The 26,418-nt window shown below is 38.4% G+C and overlaps 2 protein-coding genes across 2 annotated transcripts in view; one reads left to right on the top strand and one right to left on the bottom strand.

Annotated features, from left to right (window-relative positions):
- Positions 1-594: 594 nt before the first annotated feature.
- C2CD6 (C2 calcium dependent domain containing 6) overlaps positions 595-26,418 on the top strand; it is a 147,797-nt gene continuing 121,973 nt past the window's right edge. Inside the window, exon 1 of the mRNA XM_064586921.1 lies at positions 595-828. Coding sequence (XP_064442991.1) covers positions 595-828 — 234 coding nt within the window. The remainder of the gene's footprint in view (positions 829-26,418) is intronic.
- LOC123838951 (small ribosomal subunit protein uS8-like) lies at positions 18,342-18,773 on the bottom strand. Its single transcript, XM_045868212.3, has one exon. The coding sequence runs from the start codon at positions 18,767-18,769 to the stop codon at positions 18,377-18,379; it is 393 nt and encodes a 130-aa protein (XP_045724168.1). The 5' UTR covers positions 18,770-18,773; the 3' UTR covers positions 18,342-18,376.

Genomic DNA, 26,418 nt, shown 5'->3' with positions numbered 1-26,418 from the left:
ATAGGATTCGAATATTTAGGGTTAGAATTAAAAAATATGTCTGAAATTTTAAACTTTTGTGGCTATGATATTGCCATATTAAATGAGTTTGGAACATACTAGAGGTCTGGGAGGGAAGATGAATATTAATGTGTATTATGAATGTATGGGACAGTAAAGATGTCCAAGTAGACTGTTGGAAACATAGTGTCTGGAGCTCAGGGGATAGCGTAAGGAAGTGATTATTGATATTGTAAATCTCCCAGAAGGGATTGGTTTAGGGAAAAGAGGCTTACGATGGTTTAAGGGGCGGACAAGAAAATGAACTAAGGTGTTCAATCACAGTGCTGAGGAGACTTGCTGTTCACCAACATGCTATGACTCCCTTACAAGGGAGACTGAAATGGCTTAGGCAAGGGCTTGCAGCTGATCCTCCAGGTTCATTAAGCTCACACTCTCCCAAAACCAGCTCTGGCCGGTGAAGGGCGGGGGCGGGGGAAAGCACACGTGCGTACGCATGCGCGGGAAAAGCCCTGGCCGGGTGGCTAGAAGACTGCGCCTGCGCAGTAGCAGGCCGGCAGTTAGGCGCAGACCCATCCAGCGGAGAATGGAGGAATGGAGCCTCCCCAAGAGTTACTTAAGGGTTCCAACACCGCTGATAACCGTGGCGGGCAGGTCCGTTCCCTGTACACAGCCCCTATACTTCAGAAGAGTCCGAATGTCAACCTGGAAATCATGCACAGCAGAGCGTCGGAGTTTTCTTCGGCTCGTAAATTCCAGGACCATAACAAGACCATGTATCTGCCCAAGGATGAGAACAAGGAGGGCGCTGGGTACCGGCTGCTGAACGTGAGTGGGGGCCCGGCCGGAGGCGTCTGTCCCCTACTTGACCACCTAGAGGGCTGGGGAAGGACCGAGGGGTCAATGCATGCAGATGGGAGGGAAAGAGACCTGCCCTGAATTGGAAGGTGTTAATAACTGAGGAAGCGCTTACTTGTGGGACCTTGAAGATTATTTAACTTGTCAGAGCCTGTTAGATTAAGACAATAATTTAGATAATAATTATGACAGTTTACCTTATAGGGCCGTCTGAAGATCTGAGGGAGCTAATGATGTAAAGTGCTTACCACTGCAAAGCACAAAGAGTCAGTAAGTGTCAGCTGCTGTCGTCGTTGACGTCAGTGATGCTGTCCTCACCATCATTAGGATTTCATTTATATGGTTAAAGGGCTAAACTCCAGAAACTTCAGTTACCTTTGTTTTCAATTCCTGAGGTTCTTACAGATGAACTTATAGGAGCAAATCTGCATCCTGTCTGCAAAGTGAATTATTGGCCTCCTGTTATTAATTAGAAAGATTAATTTCTATTTGAAATGTGTGAAACGCTTGAGTTTACCATATAGTGGTATAACCAGAGGATGGAGGAAGTGGAAAACGAAAATCAAATTGAAACTCACTTTTTCAAAGTGTTAGAAGATCATTAGGAAATTTTACATTCTCCGTTGGTCTTAAGTTATTATAAGAATAGCACAGATAAAAAGTATCAGGAACAAACGGTATACAAAAAGATGATGTCCTCTGTAAAGTTAAGGAGTTGAATTACTTGATCTCTATAGTACCCTCCTACTTCCAAAAACTTAGAATACTCTTGATTCATTGTTAAGATAAATTGAGAGCATTTTAGCATTTAGCTATAATAGTAGGAAAAATTGCAAAGGTTGTGTAAGAGGGATGTGCTTGGAAGTTTAGGCCATAGAAGGTGTTTGTTGTATGTCGTACTAAGGAATATGGACTTTATTTTGTAGAACGGTGATTTCCACAATTTTTTTGAGTATGAGGATTCCTTTTTATTGTGAAAAATGAAAGTTTCTCACAGAAGGGTAACTGGCTCTTTACTGTCTACTGACTGGGAAAATCTGTAATGACAAAAAGCTACCATGCAGCAGTGTTTTTAATTTGCTTATAGGTACAACAGCATCTACATACATTCAAAGAAGAGTAGTGCACCTATATGCAAGGTACAGTGTTTACCCAAGTTTGGTTTCCCAAATCATTTGACCATAGAATATTTTAATATTTTGACAGAACAACAAAAAGAGCTTAGGAAATGAAATGTGCACTTGGATTTAGTTATAATGACCTCATAGTGAATTCTTTATAGACACAGATGCAGAGGAATGAGTTTATGTGCTATAGATGTTCATTATACAACAAATTTAGAGTAATACAAGTATATGTTATTAAAATTATTATAATAGCTATAAGATACACAATGTAGACCATTGAACACAGAATGGATGGCCCTCTTGATTAAATCTGCCTATGCATCAGTACACATGGAACATTGTATATTTAGGCAACGGGTAGTCTTTCTATGATTTCTTGGCATTTTATGGCACATGATTTCTTGAAAGCAGATCATCATAGGGGGATATATAACAGCTATATGAATGTGTTTAGCATTTTATGTTCAAAACAAAACAAAACTTCTGTTTAAAACTTGGAAGCAAATACATCGCTGAGGTATATTTCACATTTTATTGGAATACATTTTAGAAAACAGTAGTTTGCAGATAATGCTTAGAATACATTTGACCTCAAGGATATTCAAAGTTGAGAACCGTGGCTACAGGAGATAGGAAAAGCTGGTGGGTTTTAAGCAGGGAGATGACATGGATCACATGTGCTTTGTTGAAAAAATTGTTTGACTATTCGGGTTTAAGGAGAGATTAAAGACCTAACAGGCAGTGAGGACAGTAAAATCTCTGAGGGAATGGAGAAGCATGGGCTCTAAAGCACAAGTAGTTGTATCCTCTTTGGATAGGAAGAAGGGCATCTCTTCCTTCAGGTCAGTGTTTATTTTATCCTTGGATCACCAGTATCCAAATCTTTGGGAGTGCTTATTAAAATCTAGATTCTTGGGGTGCCTGGGTGGCTCAGTCGTTGGGTGTCTGCCTTCGACTCAGGTCATGATCCCAGGGTCCTGGGATTGAGCCCCACATCAGGCTCCCTGCTCAGTGGGGGGCCTGCTTCTCCCTCTCCCACTCCCCCTGCTTGTGTTCCCTCTCTCGCTGTGTGTGTCTCTGTCAAATAAATAAATGAAATCCTAAAAAAAAAAAAAAATCTAGATTCTTGGGCCTCCACCTTAGACCTACTGAATCAAGAAGGCTGGGGCCCCAGGAATATGCTCAATCTTAAACTACCCCAGCGGTTCTTAGATTCATGTTTGAAAATTACTATAGATAAGCGGCAAAAGATAGGCATGGATGTGGGGATTGTAGATTGAGGGTGTAGGTTGGAGAAGAAAGCAGCTGGAGCCAGAAGAGTTTCATGAACCAGGTGAAAGAAAAAGGAGGGATAATTGGAGGTCTCAGTGAGATTAAAAGGTGTATTGAATGTAAAGTACTAAGGGAATTGGAAGGATTAACTAGAGACAGTGCTCAGATTGCGGGATAGTGCAGTTTATGACTTGAGTAAACATGTGGATTATGTACCCGGCACCTTAATGTCAGTTCTTTAAACCTCGCCCATTCCTTTCAGCAGCTCGCTGCCTTTCTGCATCTTGGACCTTGTCTTCCCTCTGAGGATTTCACCTCTAAAATCCTAAAATCTAGTTTGCTGCTTCCTAACCTCTCATTACTTTACTTTTATTACACCTATGCTTTGAAATATGTACCAAGTTTTGTGTTAGACGCTGAGGGATGCAATGGTGAACAACACAGGCAAAGCACCTTCCTGGAGGAAGCTAACTTTCAAATTGGAGAGACAGTTACAGATTATGATTTGGACTGGGGATCAGAGAAGGCCTCTCTGAGGATGTGGCTTTTAAGTGAAAAGCTGAAGAGGCTAGCCATTGAAAGAGTTAGCGGAGTTGGTGGAGAGAGCACAAGAGGGAGTAAACAAGCGTGAAGTTTCTGCAGAGGGATAGTGTGGAATGTTCACGGAACATGGTGAATAAGAGGCAGAGTGGTGTGAAATGGGGCCATAGCATATCTTTTTGTAGGTTTAAAATCCCTTACATTTGTTGTGTGTGTGAATTTTCTGTTCGCATTACTTTCCTAAGAGAATCTTGTTCTCCCCCCCCCTTTTTAAAAGTTCTTTATTAGGGATATTAGATCTTCATCTGTGATATGTGTTACAAATATTTTCTCACGATTCAACAGCTGTTATTTTTTTTTTTTTTAAGATTTTATTTATTTGACAGAGAGAGATACAGCGAGAGAGGAAACACAAGCAGGGGGAGTGGGAGAGCGAGAAGCAGGCTTCCTGCTGAGCGGGGAGCCCGATGTGGGACTCGATCCCAGGACCCTGGGACCATGACCTGAGCCGAAGGCAGACGCTTAACGACTGAGCCACCCAGGGGCCCCTCAACAGCTGTTATTTTGACTGTTGATGGTGCTTTTTGCTATGTAAAAGGGTTCTTAATCTTATGAGGTCAAATTTATCAATCTTTTATTGCAGCTGAATTGTGAGTCTTAGTTAAAAACTGTGTACGTGCACCCAGGTCATAAATGAATTTACCTGTTACCTTTTAGTACTTGTGTATCATTTTTACACTTAATCTCTGATTTAATCATTTACATTTAAATGCCTGATTTCTTTGGATTGCATGTATGAGGTATGGATTTAATTTTTTTCTTAAAGTAGATGTCTCTAAACCATTTATTAAGAAAAAAAATCAGTCTTTGCCCCAGTGACTTAAGATGTCACCTTTATACTAAGTGACCGTATGTATTGGATATTTTTTTGGACTTTCTATTCCACTGGTCTATTTATCAATTCATATACCAGGACCATTCTATTTTATTTTAAAGACTTATACTGTGTTTTAATGTCAGGTAAGACTGCTTCCCTGCTTTGTAATTTTCCTTTTCTAGTGATACCCTGACTATTCTCACTTCTGAAAAAACACTTTATTATTAACTTGTTTATCTCAGTAAAGAAGCTTGTGTTCTTCTATAAGGGTTGCATTAAATTAGTAAGTTAGGTAACTGACATCTTTATGATGTTGACTTGCCCTGTCTAAGAATAAGAGGTATCTTTCCATTTATTCAGATCTACTTTTGTGTCTTTCAGAAGGGTTTTAATGGTTTCATTTTAGGAGTTTTGCATAATTCTTGTTAAGATTATTCCTAAGGTGGGGCTTTTTCTACGCTATATCCTTACTTAATTTTTATGTATATTAGGGCTGTTGATTTCTGTATGTTAATTTCATAACCTGCTTCCTTATTGAATTTTTAAACATTCGAGCTAGTGTTGCTATTAATTCTGTAGCGTTTTAGATACAATCAGATCATCTTCCAATAGAGCCATTTTACTTTTTTTCCCCCAATTCTTTTGGCTTTAGTTGATTTCTCTTATCTAATTGCTTTGGCTCATGACACCAGTAAGATGTTGAAGAGTGATGGTGATAGTAGGCAACCTTGCTTTGTTCCTGATCTTAGTAAAGTGCTTCTCATATTTCCCCAGCAAATGAAACACTGGCTTCAAGACTGGCTTAATTCCTACTTTTGAGAGTGTTTTAATCAGGAAAGGGTATTGAATTTTGTCAGAGGCCATATGAACATGTATGGAGATAATGATGTAATTTTTCTCTTTAGATCTATGATGTGGTATGGTATATTAATGATTTTCTTAATATTGAACCAATTTGCATTTCTGGAATTAATCCCACTTGGTTATTGCATATTATTTTCTTAATGTGATGCTCAATTCTATTTATTATTATTTTATTTGGTATTTTTGTATCAGTATAAGTGGTATTTGTCTATAATTTTTCTTTATCAGTTTAGGTATCAGTGTTATGCTTGCTTCATAGAAATAGTAAAGTTTTCTTTAATATTCAGTGGGACAATTTATGGTGCCCTGGGATATCTGTTCTTTGAAGATATGATAGAATTCCCTGTAACACCTCCTGGGCCTGGCACTTTTTTTGTAGTGGCAGTTCCTTGCTAATTTTCTCTATTTCTTTTATGGAAATTGGTCTGTTTAAGCTGTTTACTACTAATGAGGTAAATTTTGTTAAGTTGTATTTCCTTAGGAAATTTTTCATTTCACTTAGGTTTTAAATATATTTGCAGGTCTGCAAAGGTCTTCTATGATTTTTCAAAGTCTTCTGTGTTTCATTGGTATTTCCATCTTGTTATTTCTTACTTGTGTGGGTTTTTGTTGTTGTTGTTGTTGTTATGATTCTGTTAAAGATGGTTTTCTTTGAGTATAGCTGACACACAGTGTTACATTACTTTCGGTCGGTCGTACAACTTAGTGATGTGGCCAAGTTTATACATTGTGCTGTGTTAACCACAAGTGTAGTTGCCATCTATCCTGGTACGTTGTTACTACAATATCATTGATTGTATTCCTTAGGCTGTGCCTTTTATTCCCATGACTTACTCATTTCATAACTGGAAGCCTATATCTCCCTCTCCCTTCACCCCAACCCCTCTCTGGCAACCATCAGTTTGTTCTCTGTATTTATAAGTCTGATTCTACTTTTTGTTTGTTTATTCATTTTATTAGATTTCACTTATGAGTGGAATCATATGGCATTTGTCTTTCTCTGACTGACTTATTTCACTTAGCATTATACCTTCTAGGTCCATCCATGTTGTCTCAAATGACACAATTTCATCTTTTTTATGGTGGTGTAATATTCCATTGTATGTATATACCACATCTTCTTTATCCATTCATCTGTGGATGGACACTAGGGTTGCTTCGATATCTTGACTATTGTAAATAATGCTGCAATAAACATAGGGATGCATATATCTTTTCAATTAATGTTTTTGTTTTCTTTGGGTAAATACCCAGTAGTGTCATTGATCATAAGGTAGTTCTATTTTTAATTTTTTGAGGAACCTCCATACTGTTTTCCACAGTGGATGCACCAGTTTTCATTCCCACCAACAGTACATGAGGGTTCCTTTTTCTCCACATCCTCACCAACACTTGTTTCTTGTGTTTTTTATTTTAACCATTCTTACATCTGTAAGGTGATATCCCATTGTGGTTTTGTTTTGCATTTCCCTGATGATGGGTGATGTTGAGCATCTTTTCATGTGTTTCTTGCCCATCTGTATGTCTTCTTTGGGGAAATGCTAATCAGGCCCTCTGCCCATTTTTTAATTGGATTGCTTGTTTTCTTTGTTGGTGAGTTGTATGAGTTCTTTATTTTGGATACTAACTCTTTATGAGATATGTTATTTGCAAATATCTTCTCCCATCTCATAGATTGTCTTTTAGTTTTATTGATGGTTTCCTTTGCTGTGCAGAAGCTTTTTATTTTGACGTACTCTCAATAGTTGATTTTTGGTTTTGTTTCCTTTGCCTTAGGAGACACATTTAGAAAAATATTGCTACAGCTGATGTCAGAGAAATCACTGCCTTTGCTCTCGTCTAGAATTTTTATGGTTTCAAGTCTCACATATAGGTCTTTAACCCATTTTGAGTTTACTTTTATGTATGGTATAAGAAAGTGGTCCAGTTTCATTCTTTTGCATGCAGCTGTCCAGTTTCCCAACCATTTGTTGCAGAGACTGTCATTTTCCCATTGCATATTCTTGCCTCCTTTGTCAAAGATTAATTGACCATATAATCATGAGTTTATTTTTGGACTTTCAATTCTGTTCTATTGATCTGTCTGTTTTTCTTTTTAAATTTTACTTAAATTCAATTTAGTTAATATATAGTGTATTATTAGTTTCAGAGGTAGGATTTAGTGATTGATCAGTTGCGTATAACACCCAGTGCTCATTACATCAAGTGCCCTCCTTAATGCCTGTCACCCAATTACCCCATCCCCCACCCATCTCTCCTCCAGCTACCCTCTGTTTGTTTCCTATAGTTAAAATCTCTTATGGTTTGCCTCCCTCTCTGCTTTTATCTTACTTTATTTTTCCTTCCCTTCCCCTATGCTCATCTGTTTTGTTTCTTAAATTCCACATACGAGTGAAATCATGTGGTATTTTTCTTTCTCTGACTGACTTATTTCACATATTTCTTTCTCTGACTAGTTCCATCCATGTCATTGGGGTTGACAAGATTTCATTCTTTTTGACAGCCGAGTAATATTCCATTGTATATACATAACACATCTTCTTTATCCATTCATCTGTTAATGGATATCTGGGCTCTTTCCATAGTTTGGCTATTGTGGACATTGCTGCTATAAACATTGGGATGCATGTGCCCCTTCAATCACTATTTTTGTATCCTTTGGATAAATATCTAGACGTGCAATTGCTGGGTTATAGTGTAGTTCTATTTTTAACTTTTTGAGGAACTGTGTACTATTTTCCAGAGTGCCTGCACCAGTTTGCATTTCCACCAACAGTGTAAGAGGGTTCCCCATCCCTCACCATTATCTGTTGTTTCCTGAGTTCATTTTGGCCATTCTGACCAGTGTGAGGTGGTATCTCATTGTGGTTTTGATTTGTATTTTTCCTGATGTCGAGTGATGTTGATCATTTTTTCATGTGTTTGTTGGCCATTTGTATGTCTTCTTTGGAGAAATGTCTGCTCATGTCTTCTGCCCATTTCTTGACTGGATTATTTGTTTTTTGGGTGTTGAGTTTGATAAGTTCTTTATAGATCTTGGATACTAGCCCTTTATCCATAATGTCATTTGCAAATATCTTCTCCCATTCTGTAGGTTGTCTTTTAGTTTTGTTGACTGTTTCCTTTGCTGTGCAAAAGCTTTTTATCTTGATGAAGTCTCAATAGTTCATTTTTGCTTTTGTTTCCCTTGCCTCTGGATACCTGTTTAGCAAGAAGTGCTGCAGCCTAGGTCAAAGAGGTTGCTGCCTGTGTTCTCCTCAAGGATTTTGATGGATTCCTGTCTCACATTTAGGTCTTTCATCCATTTTGAGTTCATTTTTATGTATGATGTAAAAAAACGGTCCAGTTTCATTCTTCTACATGTGGCTGTCCAATTTTCCCACACTATTTGTTGAAGAGACAGTCTTTTTACCATTGGATATTTGCTTTGTTAAAGATTAGTTGACTGTAGAGTTGAGGGTCCATCTCTGGGTTCTCTATTCTGTTCCATTGATCTTTGTGTCTGTTTTTGTGCCAGTACCATACTGTCTTGATGATTACAGCTTTGTAATAGAGCTTGAAGTCTAGAATTGTGATGCCACCAGCTTTGGTTTTCCTATGGCTATCTGGGGTCTTTTCTGGTTCCATACAAATTTTAGAATTGTTTGTTCCAGCTCTGTGAAAAATGCTGGTGGTATTTTTATAGGGATTGCATTGAATGTGTGGATTGCTTTGGGTAGCATAAACATTTTAACAATATTTGTTCTTCCAATCCATGAACATGAGATATTTTTCCATTTTTTTTGTGTCTTCCTCAATTTCTTTCATAAATGTTCTATAATTTTCAGAGTACATATCTTTGACCTGTTTGGTTAGGTTTATTCTTAGGTATCTTACGGTTTTTGATGCAATCTTACGGTTTTTGGTGCAATTGTAAACAGGATTGATTCCTTGATTTCTCTTTCTGCTGCTTCATTTTTAATGTATACAAATGCAGCAGACTTCTGTGCATTGATTTTATGTCCTGCAACTTTGCTGAATTCCTATATCAGTTCTAGCAATTTTTTGCTGGAATCTTTTGGTTTTTCTACACAGAGTATTGTGTCATTTGTGAAGAGTGAAAGTTTGACTTCTTCTTTGCTGATTTTGATGCCTTTTATTTCTTTTTGTTGTCTGATTACTGAGGCTAGGACTTTTAGTACTATGTTGAACAGCAGTTATAAGAGTGGACATCCCTGCTGTGTTCCTGACCTTAGGGGGAAAGCTCTCAGTTTTTCCCTGTTGAGGATGATATTCACTGTGGGTCTTTCATATATGGCTTTTCTGATGTTGAGATACATTCCCTCTATCCCTACATTGTGGAGGGTTTTTAATCAAGAAAGGATGCTGTATTTTGTCAAATGCTTTTTCTGCATCAGTTGAGAGGATGATATGGTTCTTATCCTTTCTTTTATTAATGTTGTGTATCACATTGGTTTTTTAATTTTATTTTTTATTTTAATTTTATTTTCTTAAAGATTTTATTCATTTATTTGACACAGAGAGAGAGATAGTGAGAGAGAGAGAGAGAGAGAGAGAGAGAGCGAGAGCACAAGCAGGGGGAGCAGCAGGCAGAGGGAGAGGGAGAAGCAGTTTCCCTGCTGAGCAGGGAGCCTGATGCAGGGCTCGATCCCAGGACTCTGGGATCATGACCTGAGCTGAAGGCAGATGCTTAACTGACTGAGCCACCCAGGCGCCCCTCACAGTGATTGATTTGCAGATGTTGAACCACCCCTGCAGCCCAGGCATAAATCCCACTTGGTCATGGTGAATAATCCTTTTAATATACTGTTGGATCCTATTAGCTAGTCTCTTGGTGAGAATTTTTGCATCCATGTTCCTCAGGGATATTGGCCTGTAGTTCTCTTTTTTAGTGGAGTCTTTGGTTTTGGGATCAAGGTGATGCTGGCCTCATAGAACGAGTTTGGAAGTTTTCTTTCCATTCTATTTTTGGAACAGTTTCAGAAGTATTGGTATTCTTAAAATGTTTGGTAGAATTCCCCTGGGAAGCCATCTGGCCTTGGACTCTTGTTTGTTGGGAGATTTTTGATTACTGCTTCAATTTCCTTGCTGGTTATAGGTCTGTTCAGGTTTTCTGTTTCTTCCTGTTTCAGTTTTGGTAGTTTATATGATTCTAGGAATTTAGCTGTTTCTTCCAGATTGCCCTTTTGTTGGCATATAATTGCTCATAATATGTTCTTATATTTGTTTGTATTTCTGTGGTGTTGGTTGTGATCTCTCCTCTTTCATTCATGATTTTATTAATTTGGGTCCTTTCTCTTTTCTTTTTGATAAGTCTGGCCAGGGGTTTATCAATCTTGTTAATTCTTCAAAAGAACCAACTCCTAGTTTTGTTGATCTGTTTTTTTTTTTATTATTATTATTTCTGTATCATTGATTTCTGCTCTGATCTTTATTATTTCCCTTCTCCTGATGGATTTAGGCTTTATTTGCTATTCTTTTTCCAGCTCCTTTAGGTATAAGGTTAGGTTGTGTATTTGAGACTTTTATTGCTTCTTGAGGAAGGCCTGTATTGCTATATATACTTCCCTCTTAGGACTGTCCTTGCTGCATCCCAGGAGTTTTGAATTGTCATGTTTTAATTTTCATTTGAGTCCATGTATTTTTTTTAATTCTTCATTTATTTCCTGGTTGACCCATTCATTCTCTAGTAGGATGTTCTTTAACCTCCATGTATTTGTGGTCCTTTCATATTTTTTTCTTGTGGTTGACTTCAAGTTTCATAGTACTGTGGTCTGAAAATATGCATGGTATGATTTCAGTCTTTTTGTACCCATTGAGTCCTGTTTTTGTGACCCAGTATGTGATCTATTCTGGAGAATCTTCCATGTGCACTTGAAAAGAATGTATATCCTGCTTTAGAATGAAATGTTCTGAATGTATCATTTAAGTTCATCTGGTCCATTGTGTCATTCAAAGCCCTTGTTTCCTTGTTGAACCTCTGCCTAGATGATCTGTCCTTTGCTGTGAGTGGAGTGTTAAAGTCCCCTACTATTACTGTATTATTATCAATGAGTTTCTATAAATTTGTTATTAATTGATTTATATATTTGGCTGATCCCAAGTTAGGGGCATAAATTTTTACAATTATTCTTGTTCTATTCATCTATTCTTGTTGGATAGAACCCTTTATTATGATATAGTGTCCTTCTTCAGGACTTATTACAGTCTTTGGTTTAAGATCTAATTTGTCTGATAAAAGAATGACTACTCCAGCTTTCTTTTGATGTCCATTAGCATGATAAATGGTTCTCCACCCTATCACTTTCAATTTGGATGAGTCTTTGGATCTAAAGTGAGTCTCTTGTAAACAGCTTATTGATGAGGTTTTTTTTTTTTTTAATCCATTCTGATACCCTGTGTCTTTTTACGGGAGCATTGAGTCCATTTACATTCAGAGTAATTGTTGAAAGATATGAATTTAGTGCCATTGTATTACCTGTAAAGTCACTGTTCCTGTAGATTGTCTCTGTTCCTTTCTGGTCTTTGTTACTTTTGGTCTCTCTTTACTCTCAAAGGGTCCCCTTTAATATTTCTTGCAGGGCTAGTTTAGTGTTCACGAATTCCTTTAGTTTTTATCTTAGAAACTCTTCATCTCTCCTTCTAATATGAATGACAGCCTTGCTTGATAAAGTATCCTTGGCTGTATATTTTTCTCATTTAGCATGTTGAATATATCATGCCAGTCCTTTCTGGCCTGCCAGGTATCTGTGGACAGGTCTGCTTCTAGTCTTATGTGTCCACCCTTGTAGGTTAAGGATTTCTTGTCTCAATCTGCTTTCAGGATTTTCTCTTTATCTTTGTAATTTGCAAGTTTTAATATAATATGTTGTGGTGTTGACCTATATATGTGTGTGTGTGTGTGTGTGTGTATTTATTTATTTTGAGGGGAGTTCTCTGTGGCTCTTGGACTTGAATGCCTGTTTCCTTCTCCAGATTAGGGAAGTTCTCAGCTATAATTTGTTCAAATAAACCTTCTGCCCCCTTTCCCCCCTCTTCTTCTGGGACTCCTATAATATGGATATTATTTCGCTTTATGGAATCTCTGAGTTCCCTAAGTCTACCTTCGTGATCTAATACTTTTTCTTCCCTCTTTTCAGCTTCATTATTTTCCATAATTTTATCTTCTGTATCACTGATTTGCTCTTCTGTTTCGTTCATCCGCATTTTTATGGCCTCCACTTGGGACTGCATCTTGGTTAAAGCATTTTAAATTCTGACCTCACTGATTTTACTTTTTTTATCTCTACAGTAAGGGATTCTCTAGTGTCTTCTCTACTTTATTCAAGCCCAGCTAGTATCTTTATACTCGTTGTTTTAAATTCTAGTTCAGACATCTTACTTATATCTGTATTGATTAAATCCCTGGCAGGGAGTACTACCTCTTGTTCTTTCTTTTGGGGTGAATTTCTTAGTCTCATCGTTTTGTCCAGAAAAGAAAGGAAGGGAGAAAAAGAAAACAACAACAAAAACAACAATAACAACACAGCAACAACAGCAACAACTTCAGGAAATGTTTCTGGTATATGCTGTGTACACTCTGCTGTTGCGTTTTGGCTGCTCTTTCCCACTGGTCCATCCTCTAGAGAGTTCCTCCTTGCTTGTAGTGGGGAATGTTCGGACCTTTAACTAGGTGTGCTTTGATTTGTCTGTTAAGATAAGCCTGGAAAAGTAAAAGAGGGAAAAAAAAAAAAAAGCCAGATCCAAGACAAGAGAAAAGGAAAGGAACAAAAATGCAAACAAACAGACAAACAAAAATAAACCTGATTCCAAAGAAAAAGAAAGAAAGGAGGAAAAAAGAATAGGAAAAAAAAATAAGCCTGATCTGAAAAATAAGAGAAGGAAACAAACCAACAAATGAACAAAAAATTATAAGCCTAATACCAAAAAAATTAGAGGAAAAAAGGGAAAAGTATATAAAATAAAGGATAAAAATTTTAAAATAAGAAATAATATATAAAAAATTTAAAAATTTTAAAATAAGAAAAAAAAAAAAGCAAGCCTGGTCCTATTTCCACAAGAAGCTGACATTGGAGCACTTTTTAATCAGTAGACTTGGTACATGGGGGGGCCTGTGTTGGTCTTCCGAGGGAGAGGCCTGCTGGGCTGGCTCACAAGCTGACTTGCCCTAGTAAAGATACCCCTGCCAGGTACGGGGGTGCGGGGTTTAGTGTAGGGAACTCCAGCCTCCACTGGAGGTACTGTGTTGCTCTCTGAAGTCCAACTGTGCTGGTGGGCAGGGGAAGGAGGGGTGGTGGAGGAGGAAGATGGCATCACTCTGTCCTCTCGTCCCCGGGGTGGGGAACTTCTGGCCACTGTTCAGGAGGCCCTCACAGAAAAGCAAACAATCTCCTGTGTCCTGGACTTTCATCACATCCTTGCCCTTAACCTGTCTGTTCCTGGGGCCATTGGCATGCCCAGCACCGTAGATCTCTGTATTTTATCTCTAGACAGTGGCTGGGATACAAAACTCCACGTTTTAAAGGGCCTGGCAAGGGGCAGACCGAATCCCCTCCCCTAGAGGAGAGCCTCGAGGCCCACCCAGCAGCATCCTGTCCCAGAAAAGCAGTTGCACAGTGCGCTCGGAGGCTGGAGTTTATTGTGATGCACAGCGGAAAGCTGCAACCAGGTTATCTGCCATCTGCATGCGACTCAGTCTCCTACTTTGTTCTGTCCCAGAAAAGCAGTCACACAGAGGCTTGAGTCTGTTGTGGCAGAGAGCAAAAAGCAGCGACCAGGTTATCTGCAGTCGGTCCGTGTGCTGCTCTCTGCTCAGTTCTGTCCCAGAAAAGCAGCTGCTCAGCATGCACATGGGGGTTTAAGTCTGTTGTGCCTCACAGCAAAAAGCTGGTACAATGTTCTCTGCCTCTGCATGCACCTCTGTCCCTGTTGTTGAGTGCCACTTAACGGCTCCCAGCTGACCTTTTGTCCTTGGAGAGGCAAAATGCGCTCTTCCAAATGTATTCCAGGAAGGGGAGTGATCTCTCCCAGTGCAACCCAGGGGATCTTTTCAGTGCTGCTTATTGTGCGATCCCTACCTGCTGTACTTTCGCTTGCTCTCTCCCTTGCCCTGACTTTGCACTGAGAAAAGGGTTCCCTTCCCTTTGAGGTCCCGTGGCTTGCCTCTCCCCCAGTTCATGGCTCCAAACCTCACATCTGCCATGTTCTCTCCCTCCAACTGTGCGGATTGTTTTCTTAATCTTCAAATCGTATTCCTAATTGTTCAAAATAGTTGGATGTTGATCTAGCTGTGTTTGAGGGATGAAGCCAAGCCCAGGGTCTCACTACTATTCTGCCATTTTAACTCCAGAAGCCTATGTGTCAGTTTTTGTGCCCATATCATACTGTTTTGATTACTACGGCTTTGTAGTATAACTTGAAATCTGGAATTGTGGTACCTCCGTTTTTGTTTTTCTTTTTCACGATTGCTTTAGCTATTTGGGGTCTTTTGTGGTTCCATAAAAATTTGAAGATTGTTCTAGTTCTGTGGAAAATGTATTTTGATAGGCATTGCTTTAAATCTGTAGATTGCCTTAGGTAGTACGTACATGAGCATGGAATATCTTTCCTTTAGTTTGTGTCATCTTCAACTTCTTTCATCAGTGTATTATAGTTTTCAGAGTGCAGGTCTTTCACCTCCTTGGTTCAGTTTATTCCTGCATCTTTTTTTAAAGATTTATTTACTTATTTGTCAGAGAGAGAGAGAGAGCACAAGCAGGGGGAAAAGCAGGCAGAGGGAGAAGCAGGCTCCCTGCTGAGCAAGGAGCCTGATATGGGACTCGATCCCAGGACCCTGGGATCATGACCTGAGCTGAAGGCATACGCTTAACCAACTGAGCCACCCAGGCATCCCTATTCCTGCATATTTTAAAATTATTTTTGGTGCAGTTATAATTGGGATTATTCCTTAATGTCTCTGCTGCTTTATTACTAGTGTCTAGAAATGCAGTAGATATCTATACATTGATTTTGTATCCTTTGACCTCACTGAATTCATCTATAAGTTCTAGTAGTTCTCTGGTGGAGACTTCAGGGTTTTTTACATACAGTATCATGTCGTTTGCAAATAGTGAAAGTTTCACCTCTTCCTTACTCATTTGGATGCCTCTTATTTCTTTTTCTTGTATGATTTCTGTGGCTAGGATGTCCAGACTATGTTGAACAAAAGTGGTAAGAGTGGACATCTGTATTTTGTTCCTAATGTTAGTGGAAAAGCTCTCAGTATTTCCCTGCTGAGTATGATCTTAGCTGTGGGTTTTTCATATATGGCCTTTATTATGTTGGGGTATGTTCCCTTTAAACCTACTTTGTTGAGAGTTTTTATCACAAATGGATGTTGTATTTTGTCAAATGTTTTTTCTACATTTATTGAGATGATCATATGCTTTTTATCCTTCCACTTGTTGATGTAATGTATCACACTGATTATTTTGTGAATATTGAACCACCCTTGCCTCCCAGGAATAAGTCCCACTTGCTCGTAGTGAATGACTTTTTAAATGTATTGTTGGATTCAGTTTGCTAATATTTTGTTGAGGATTTTTGCATCTGTGTTCATCAGAGATATTGGTTTGTAGTTCTCTTTTTTTGTAGTGTCTTTATTTGTTTTTGGTATCAGGGTAATGCTGGCCTTATAGAATGAATTTGGAAGTTTTCCTTGCTCTTTTATTTTTTTGGAATAGTTTGAAAAGAATAGGTATTATCCCTTCTTTAAACATTTGGTAGAATTCCCCTTGAAGCTGTCTGGTGCTGGACTTTTGTTCAGAGTTTTTTGATTATTGATTCTATTTCATTGCTGATAATTGGTCTGTTCAAATTTTCTATTTCTTCCTGGTTCAGTTTTGGGTGGTTGTATGTTTCTAGGAATTTATCCATTTCTTCTAGGTTGCCCATTTGTTGGCATATAATTTTTCATAATATTCTCTTACAGGTCCTCTTTCATTTCTGATTTTGAGTTCTCTCTCTCTTTTTTTTTGCTTGTTGAGTCTGGCTAAAGGTTTTTCAATTTTGTTGACCATTTCAAAGAACCAGCTTCTCGTTTCATTGATGTGTTCTGTTTTTGTTTTTGTTTTTAGTTTCTATTTAACTTATTTCTACTCTAATCTTTATTATTTCCTTTCTTCTACTGATTTTTTTACTTTGTTCCTCTTTTTGTGGCTCTGGTAGGTGTAAGGTTGGGTTGTTTATTGGAGATTTTTCTTCCTTCTTGAGGTAGGCTTGTATTGCTATAAACTTATAACAGCTTTTCTCTATTCCAATGGTTTTCGACTGTTGTATATTCATTTTCATTTGTCTCCATGTGTTTTTTGACTTCCTCTTTGATTTCTTGGTTGACCCATTCATTGTTGAGTAGCATGTTATTTAACCTCGATGTACTTTTGTTCTTTCCAGATTTTTTCTTGTGGTTAATTTCTAGTTTCATAGTGTTGTGGTCTGAAAAGATGCATGATATGACTTTAGTCTTTTTGAATTTGTTCATACTTGATTTGTCACCTAACATGGTATCTATTCTGGAGAACATTTCATGTGCACTTGAAAAGAATGTATATTCTGCTGTTTTGGATAGCATGTTCTGAATATATCTGTTATATCCATTAGGTCCAATGTGTCTTTCAAAGCCACTTGTTGATTTTCTGTTTGGATGATCTATTGAGATAAGTGGGGTGTCGATGTCCCCTCCTATTATTGTATAACCATCAATTACTTCCTTATGTTTGTTAATAGGTACTTCACGTATTTGAGTGCTCCCTTGTTAGGTGCATAAATATTTACAATTGTTATATCTTCTTGTTCCCTTTATGATTATGTAGTGTTCTTCATCTCTTGTTACAGTCTTTGTTTTGAAGTCTATTTTGTTTGAAGCCTATTAAGTATCACTGCCCTGGGTTTCTTTTCATCTTCATTTCTATGATAAATGTTTTTCCATCCCTTCACTTTTTTTGTTTGTTTGTTTATTTTTAAAGTAGGCTCCATGCCCAGCATGGAGCCCAGTGCAGGGCTTGAACTCATGACCCTGAGATCAAGATCTGAGCTGAGATCAAGAGTCGGATGCTTAACCAACTGAGCACCCAGGCACCTCCATCCTTTCACTTTCAGTCTGCATGTGTCTTTAGGTCTGAAATGAATCTCCTATAGGCAGCGTATAGGTCTTGCTTTTTTATTCATTCTGTCACCTTATGTCTTTTGATCAGAAAGTTTAGTCTATATCCAAAGTAATTATCAATAGATATGTACTTATTGCCATTTTGTTGTTTTATGGTTATTTTTTAAAAAATATTTTAAAAATTTATTTGACAGAGAGAGAGAGAGAGCAATAGAGGGAACACAAGCAGGGGGAGTGGGGGAGGGAGAAGCAGGCTTCCTTTGGAGCAGGGAGCCTGATGTGGGGCTCGATCCCAGGACCCTGGGATCATGACCCGAGCCAAAGGCAGCTGCTTAATGACTGAGCCACCCAGGCACCCCAGTTTTATGGTTATTTTTATAGTTCTTTTCTTTTCCTTTTCTCTCTTGTTTTCTTCTTTCATGGTTTGATGGCTTTCTTTAGTGCTTGAATTCCTTTTCTTTATTTTTTGCATATCTATTATAGGTTTTTGATTTGTGGTTACCATTAGGTTTATATATAACATCTTGTGTGTATAACAGTTTATATTAAGTTGATATTGGCTTAAGTTTGAACCCATTCTGAAAGCATTAAATTTTTACTCTTCTCCCAACCCCTACATTTCAGATATATAGTGTCATTGTTTATTTTTATTTTTTTTCCATTGAGGCATTTTATTTGCACGTATATACTACATCCCTAGAAAAAGAATCCCAGGATTTTCCCTCCTTTGTGCTTTCGTCTTGCTTCTTCATGGTCCATGATGCCAGCTGAGGTTGTCAGTGCAGTGAAACCAAACTGGCAGGATGGGAGCAGGTTATTCTGCCGTTTTTCTAGATCTTTCAGTTGTACATCAAATCTGGGGCTGATCACTCCACACTTGTTTAACCTGTCTGTGAGGTTCACAACAATTTTCCCCACTCTGTGATCATCAGTGCTTTCAAATTCACCAATGTAACCATGCTTCATCATCACAGTGAGAAACCAGATGATGACTTTGGAGCACGGCCTAATAAGAACCTGGCACTGGCCTCTGTTTTCAGCATTGTTAATGCTCTTGAGAGCATCTTCCAGGACATTCATGTGCACCATTATGGCGGCATGGAAAGATGGTGGAAAGAGGACAGGAGGGGTGAGTGCACAGTTATGGGAAGCAGGTGGCCTATCGCTATAGTGTCATTGTTAAAATCCTTTTATGACTCTCTCCACCAATTTTTACAGATATACTTAATTTTACTGCTTTTGTGCCTTCTGCTTTTCTTACTTCTGTTTATGGTCTTTTCTTTCCACTTAATCCCCTTTAACATTTCTTGTAAGACTTGGTTTAGTGGTGGTGAATTTCTTTAACTTTCGTTCATCTGGAAACTCTATCTCTCCTTCTATTCTGAGTGATAGCCTTGCAGGGTAGAGTACTCTTGGTCGCATATTTTTGTTTGTTTGTTTGTTTCAGCACTTTGAATATATCATGTTACTTCCTTCTGGCCTGCAAAATTTCTGCTGAAAAATTAGCTGGTAGACTTAAGTGGTTTCCTTTGTATGTAATGTTTCCTCTTGTTGCTTTTAAAATTCCCTCTTAATAATTACTTATTGCCACTTTTGTTACCCTGTGTCTTAGTGTGGGCCTCCTTGGGTTGATTTTGTTGGGGGCTTTCTGTGCGTGCTGGATCTGGATATTTGTTTCCTTCTCCAGATTTGTGTTCCCTTCTTTCTTTTTTCTCCTTCTGTGATCCTTATAATGCAAACATTGTTACACTTGATGGTGTCACTGGTTCCCTTATTCTATGCTCATTTTGGGGGGGGCACCTGGGTGGCCCAGTTGATTAAGTGTCTGACTTCAGCTCAAGTCATGATCTCAGGGTCCTGGGATCAAGCTCTGTGTTGGACTCCCCACTCAGCAGGAAGTCTGTTTCTCCCTCTCCCTCTGCCCCTTCTCCTCCCCCTGCTTGTGCTCCCTCTGTCTCTCTCTCAAGTAAATAAATAAAATCTTTTAAAAAAATCTATTCTCATTTTTTTATTATTTTTCTTTCTCCTGTTCCATTTGATTTTCATTATTCTGTCTCCCAGCTCACTGATCTATTCTTGTACTTCCTCTAGTCTACAATTTATTCCCTCTAGTGTATTTTTAAATTCATTTATTGTGTTCTTCATCTCTGATTCATGCTTTTTTATGTTTTCTCTTTGTTGAAGTTCTCGGGATTCTCTCTTTTCTCAAGTCCAGTGCGTATCTTTGTGACCAATACTTTAAATTCTTTATCAGGCATGTTACTTATCTCTTTCATTTGGCTGTCTTGCTTTTATTTGTGTTTGGGGCATATTCCTCTGTCTCCTCATTTTGCCAGGCTCTCTGTGTCTGTTTCTATGTGTTAGGAAAGCCAGCTACATCTCCTGCTATTCAAGTAGTGGCCTTATGAAGAGGAGGACCTGTAGTGCCCTATAGTGCAATGTCCCCTGTTCACCAGAACCAGGTGCTTCAGGGGTATCTTCTAAGTGTGCAGTGTACTTCCTGTTGTGGTTGAGCTCTGTTTGCCTTCAGTACCATCATCTGCAATGGCCTTGTTTGCTTGTTGTGGGGAAGGTTTAGTCCCTGTGCTGTAAGGGGCCAGTCTGTGGTCACCTCGGGCTTGAGTTGGGTCAGACCAGATGCCTACACTTAGCTTGTTTGTTAGAACTACAGTTGTAGTGAACTGCAGGACACTCTGCCTGCATTGTCCCTTGGAAGGCTTTGTTGGTGGGCAGGGCCTACAGTAAGACCAGATGTTTGCCCCAGTTTCTCTGTTGTAGGTTGCAGTGACCCTGAACTACTGGGTGCTCTCTGTGTGCTGCATCCTGTGAGGTTTTTATTGGTGGTTGGGGCCAGTAGTCAGATTATATGTCTGCCCCCAGCATTGGGCCACAGTTGAACTGGTGTGTGTGTGTGAACTCCTCCCAGGGCAGGAGTTACTTTGGAGTGGTAATGGCCACTAGGCTGCTTGCACAATGCCATGTTTTTGGCACCTCCTTGGATAGACTCCTCTCTAGTGGGGAGTGTTAAAGGGCATGGATCTGCAGGAGAAAGTGGGGGTGTGGTGCACTGTTAGCAAGCTGGTGGAAAGTGTTTGGGCTGCTTTCCACAAGTGTCAGTGAATGTAGACTGGTGGGCAGGAGAAAGAAATGGTACCAGCTAGCTCCTTTGTTCTTAGATGAGCTTCACAAAGGAACTTGCCCTCCCTGTGCAGGCTCTGAGACCAGCAAAGAATTCTTCCGGGATACCCCAGGTGCCTCAGAAACTTCTGCTTCTATGTTATAACTTGCAGGGTTTTTGTCATGCTGTCTTTTTAATGCCAAGGACACAGTTTTCTATAGCCCTTTGGCTCTTGAAGAGCCAAGCCTGCTTATTTTTAATGTTCCTGGTGTTTAGCCCCACTGATTGTAAAAACTTGCAAAGTTAAGCCCCTCTAGTTTCAGAGTCAAATGTTATGGGGATTCATCTTCCCAGTGCAGGTCCCCCATGCCTGGGGTGACTGATATGGGATTTGCTCTTCCTCTTCTTCATGCCTGCAATGTCCCTCCCTCCTGCAGTCAGTCTTGCGGGTCAGTTTGGTTCCTGAGTGTGTCTCCAGCCTTCCTACCATTTTTTGATGTGGCCTCCTCTCTACAATTAACTGTGGAAAGCCTGATCTGCCAATCTTCCCATCATTTTCTGGGTTAGTTACACTGATGTGGGTGTTATCTAGGTGTGTCTGTGGGACAAGATGAGACTAGGATCCTCCCACTCCACTATCTCCCCCAGCATTTGACATTTTAAGTATTATCTGCCGTAGTGTGGACCTCCTTGGGTTCATCTTGTTTGGGACTCTCTGTGTTTCTTGGATTTGGATGTCTATTTCCATCTTCAGGTTAGGAAAGTTTTCTGTTATTATTTCCTCTAATAACTTTTTTTATACTTTTCTCTGTGTCTCATTCACCTGGGACTCCTATAATGTTTGTTCACTTCATGTTGTCCAAGAGATCTCTTAATCTATCCTCAGTTTTTTTTTTAAGTTCTGTTCTCTTTTTACTGTTCAGCTTTTGTGCTTTCCATTACCATTTCATCTAGTTCACTGATACATTCTTCTGCATTTTCTAATTTACTCTCAAGTCCCTCTAGTGTGTTTTTCATTTCAGTTATGGTAACTGATTGGTTCTTTTTAATATTTTCTATCTCTATATTGACAGACTACTGAGTTCCCTCTTTGCTCCAGTCCAGTGAATATGTTTACAATCATTACTTTAAATTCTTTACTAGGCATCTTGCTTATCTTTGTTTCAATTAGTTTTTTTTCTGAAGTTTTTTCCTGTTCTTTCTTTTGAAACATATTTTTCTCTCTCCCCATTTTGCTTGACTTTCTGTGTTTATATTTATGGATTAGGCAGAAAGACTACTTCTCCTAACCTTGAAGGAGTGTTTTTGTGTATGGTGTCCTCTATGTAGACTGTGTGTCCTTGGTGACTATTGGTGGCTGGCTGGAGCTGTGGCAGTATATGCTAGTTACTGTTTGAAACTGTGGCTTTTTATGGAATGAATAAATAAATAAGCCCAAAAAGAATTTTAAGAAGACAAGACAAATTTTAAAAACTTAAAAAAATAAAAATGAAGATAATTTTTACATAAAATTTACACATGTAGCTTATATTCTGTGCCCCAGCACCACAGAGGCTGGTGTGGTCTTTTAGACTCTGGGTTCACTGAGGTTATGAGCTCACTGTGAGCCAGATCCTGTTCTGGTCTGGGCTTTTAAGGTGGAAGGAGAGAGAGCATTCCCACATCTCCTTGGCCTTTTTAAACCCTGGATTTTTTTTTTTTTTTTTTCTGTGCCCCAGTGCAATTGGGACTGGTGTGGTCTTGTGGATCCTGGGCTTGCTGAGGTCACAAGCTTGCTGTGACAAATGGATCTGCCCATTATCATGTCCAAATACTGCTCTAGTCTAGGCTTTGTTGTCTCTCTTACATACTAGTTCCTCTTTTAAACTGCAGGGTTTTTTGTTTGTTTGTTTGTGCCCAAGGACAGAGGAATCTGTTCCCTTCCCAGTTCCTCAGTACTATCCCTTCCCACTGCCATTCGCAGTATCCTGGGGGTGGGGGTTACCTTTGTTACCACATCTCTGTTTCTCTTGCTGTTCTCCCATTCATCTATCTTTGGTTTTCAGAAGCTGTTCAGTCAGCCTTCAGTTTTTCTTCAGGAGGAATTTTTCTATTAGTAGGTATAATTTGGTGTGTTCTGTGGAGGAAGTGAGTTCAGGGTCTTCCTGTATCACCATCATGGACTGGAATGTCTTTTTTTTTTTTTTTAATATTTTTTATTTATTTATTTGAGAGAGAGAGAGCATGAGAGGGGGGGAGGGTCAGAGGGAGACAGCAGACTCCCTGCTGAGCAGGGAGCCCGATGCGGGACTCCATCCTGGGACTCTAGGATCATGACCTGAGCTGAAGGCAGTCGCTTAACCAACTCTGCCACCCTGGTGCCTGGACTGGAATGTCTTAATTGTGTTTTATCCCCTTTTCTTGATTAAGTTAGTTAGTGGTTTGTATATTTTATTGGGAATTGATATCCTACCAGTATTGAATCTTTCCATCTGTGAACGTGTAATATTTGCCATGCATTTAGATCTTTAATTTCACTTAGAAATATTTTGTTGTTTTCAGTGCACAAGTGTTAATGTTTTTTTCTGCTAAGTTTATTATTTTGTTATGCTTCTTCTGTTAAATTTACTACATTTCTTCTGTTAAATTTATTCCTCAGGATTTTGTTATTTTGGTGCTATTTCAAAATATACTTGTTTTCTTTGCTATTATATAGAAATACAAAAGATTTTTTTTGTATTTTGTTCTTGTATCCTGATATTTCATTGAGCTTGTTTATTAGTTCTAGTAATTTCTTTTTGTGTGTGTGGATTTCTTTAGACTTTCTATATATATGGGAGTGTAATGCCTGTATATAAAGACCAGTTTTACCCCTTTCTTTCAAATGTGGGTACTTTTTCTTTTTCTTGTCTGACTGCATTGGATATAACCTACAGTACAATGCTGATTAAAAGTAGTGAGAGTGAACACTTGCCTTACCGATCTTAGGGGAAAAGTATTTATTCAATCTTTCACCATTGAGTGTGATATTAGGTAAGTTCCTTCCTATTCCTAGTCTGTTCAGAGTTTTTATTAAGAATGAATTTTAGATTTTGTCAAATATGTTTTCTGTATCTCTTGAAATGATCACGTGATTTTTGTTCTTTTTTGGACATTTTTATATTAATATTGATTAATTAATTGATATTGATTTTCAGATGGAAAAATCCCACTTTGTCATTGCATATGGTGCTCTTTATATGTTGCTGGATTTGGCTTACTCATATTTTGTTGAGGATTTTTCCCTCTATTCATTTTCTCATCTTGCAATATCTGTCTGGCTTTGGTATGAACATAATTTTGACCTCATAGAATATCTTGGGGAGTGTTCCTTTGTCTTCCTCCCCACCCTCCTTTTTTTTTCCCTGAAAGAGTTTGCGAAGGATTTTATAATTTCTTCTTTAAGTGTTTGGTAGAATTCACCAGTGAAATAGTCTGGGCCTGAGTTTTTCTTTTTAGGCAGTTTTAGTTACTAATTCAATTTCTTTACTTATTATAGGTCTTTTCAGATATTCTTTCTTCTTGAGTCAGTTTTGGTAATTTGTGTCTTTCTAGGAATTTTTCCATTTCACCTAAATTGTCTAATTTGTTAGCATAAAATTATTTATAGTTGTAGTAGTTTATATGCCTTATATGGCAATGAGCTTGGAGATAACAATGAATTTTAGGATTTTGAGATGGGGAGATCATCCCAGATTATCTGAGTTGGGCCCTAAATGTAATCACAAATGCCTTTATAAGAGAGAGGTAGAGGGGTGCCTGCATGGCTCAGTCGGTTAAGCTCTGCCTTAGGCTCAGGTCATGATCTTGGGTCCTGGGATCGAGTCCCATGTTGGGCTTCCTGCTCAGCAGGGAGCCTGTTTCTCCCTCTGCCCTTCCCTCTGCTCATGCTTTCTCTTTCTCTCTCTCAAATAAATAAATAAAATCTTTAAAAAAAAAAAAGAGCGGTAGAGGTATGCTGTTGAGGACGTATCTAGTAATGGAATTTCTGGGTCATAATTATATATATGCTCAAATTCAGTACATAATACTAAACAGTTTTTCAAAGAAGATAGACCAATTTATATTCTTACTGGCAGTGTATTAGAATTCTGGTTACTCCACATCCTTGCCACTTGATATTGTCAGTGTCTTTATTTTTAACTATCCGAGAAATATGTTAGTGTTATCTCTTTGTGGTGTTAACTTTTTTCCCCTGATGACTAATGAGGGTGAGTTCCCTTCCAAATGCTTACTAGCCATCACATAAAGTCTTTTGTGAAATGCCTATTGAAGTCTCTTTTTCATTTTTCTTTTGGACTGTTGGTCTTTTTCTTATTAATTTATATAAGTTTGTGTATATATTCTAGTTATAGGCTCTTTGTCACTTGTACCATACATGTTGTAAATATTTTCTTCCAAATATGTATGACATCTTTTGATAAGCAGAAGTTATTAAATTTAATGGAGTTTACTGTATCAAACTTTCTTATTTATGGTTATTGCTCTTTGTGTTCTGTTTTGGAAATCTTCTACTCCAACCTCATGGAAATAGTCTCGTGTATTATCTTGTTACTGTTTTTCCTTTGACACCGAGATCAACAATTCACCTATAACTGATTTTTGTGTATATGGTGTGAGTTATAAGTCAGATTTTCTTTTCTTTTTTTTCTCTCTCACCTTCTTCCTTTTATTCTTTTTTTTTTTTTCCGGCATGGTGATTTCTACTTGACCTACCTTAGAGTGTTTTTTCTCTACTATTCTGCAGTACCAACTTTGTCACAAGTGAAGTTCCTGTGTCAGGGTCTATTTCTAGACTCTAATCAGTTTCTTTGGTGCATTTATCTATGCTTTTGCTAATGTGTTTAAATATTAAGAAATAATGTCCTTATTTCTTTAATTTGAACCCACACAGTTCAAATTCTTGTTATTTGATGGCCATCTGTGTGTGTGTGTGTGTGTGTATATATATATATATATCGTGAGGCAATAATATTTACCTATATAAATATATAAGTATAATATGAACATGCGTATTATAGTATTTATATATTTATATGTAAGTATACATACTTATTATACCTAAGTATATGTATCTCAGTATAATATATGTATATTATATAAATATAATAATGTAATAAAACTATGCCTTGCTTCTTTATGCTTTTACACTTATTCTAAGCTTCTCTCCCTCTAGTTCTTAATTTTTTTCCTCTTCAAACTCACTTGAAGTAATCATCACCTCCTTCCCTAACACTTTCTCCCCACTCCCCTTATTTGCCACGTGTTTATATGAGATACTTCGTAGGCATCCTGGATGGGTCTTGGTACTGGAATATCATCTCTTGCTTCTCTTTTGCTCCAGGGTTGTGGCCATTAGTATTTGCTAAAAAGTGGACAATCAAATGAGGAACTGGGGCGCCTGGGTGGCTCAGTCGTTAAGCGTCTGCCTTCGGCTCAGGTCATGATCCCAGGGTCCTGGGATCGAGCCCCTCATTGGGCTCCCTGCTCAGCGGGAAGCCTGCTTCTCCCTCTCCCACTCCCCCTGCTTGTGTTCCCTCTCTCGCTGTGTCTCTCTCTGTCAAATAAATAAAATCAAAAAAAAAAAAAATGAGGAACTAAG

The sequence above is a fragment of the Mirounga angustirostris genome, unplaced genomic scaffold, assembly GCF_029215605.1.
Source record: "Mirounga angustirostris isolate CCGP_5_RB_7025 unplaced genomic scaffold, mMirAng1.0.hap1 SCAF_3, whole genome shotgun sequence".
Lineage (NCBI taxonomy): Eukaryota > Metazoa > Chordata > Mammalia > Carnivora > Phocidae > Mirounga > Mirounga angustirostris.
This window is presented reverse-complemented; position numbering and strand designations above follow the sequence as displayed.

Coding starts and splice junctions, on each gene's coding strand:
- LOC123838951 (XM_045868212.3), bottom strand. CDS start 18,769: ATGGTGCACATGAATGTCCTGGAAGATGCTCTCAAGAGCATTAACAAT.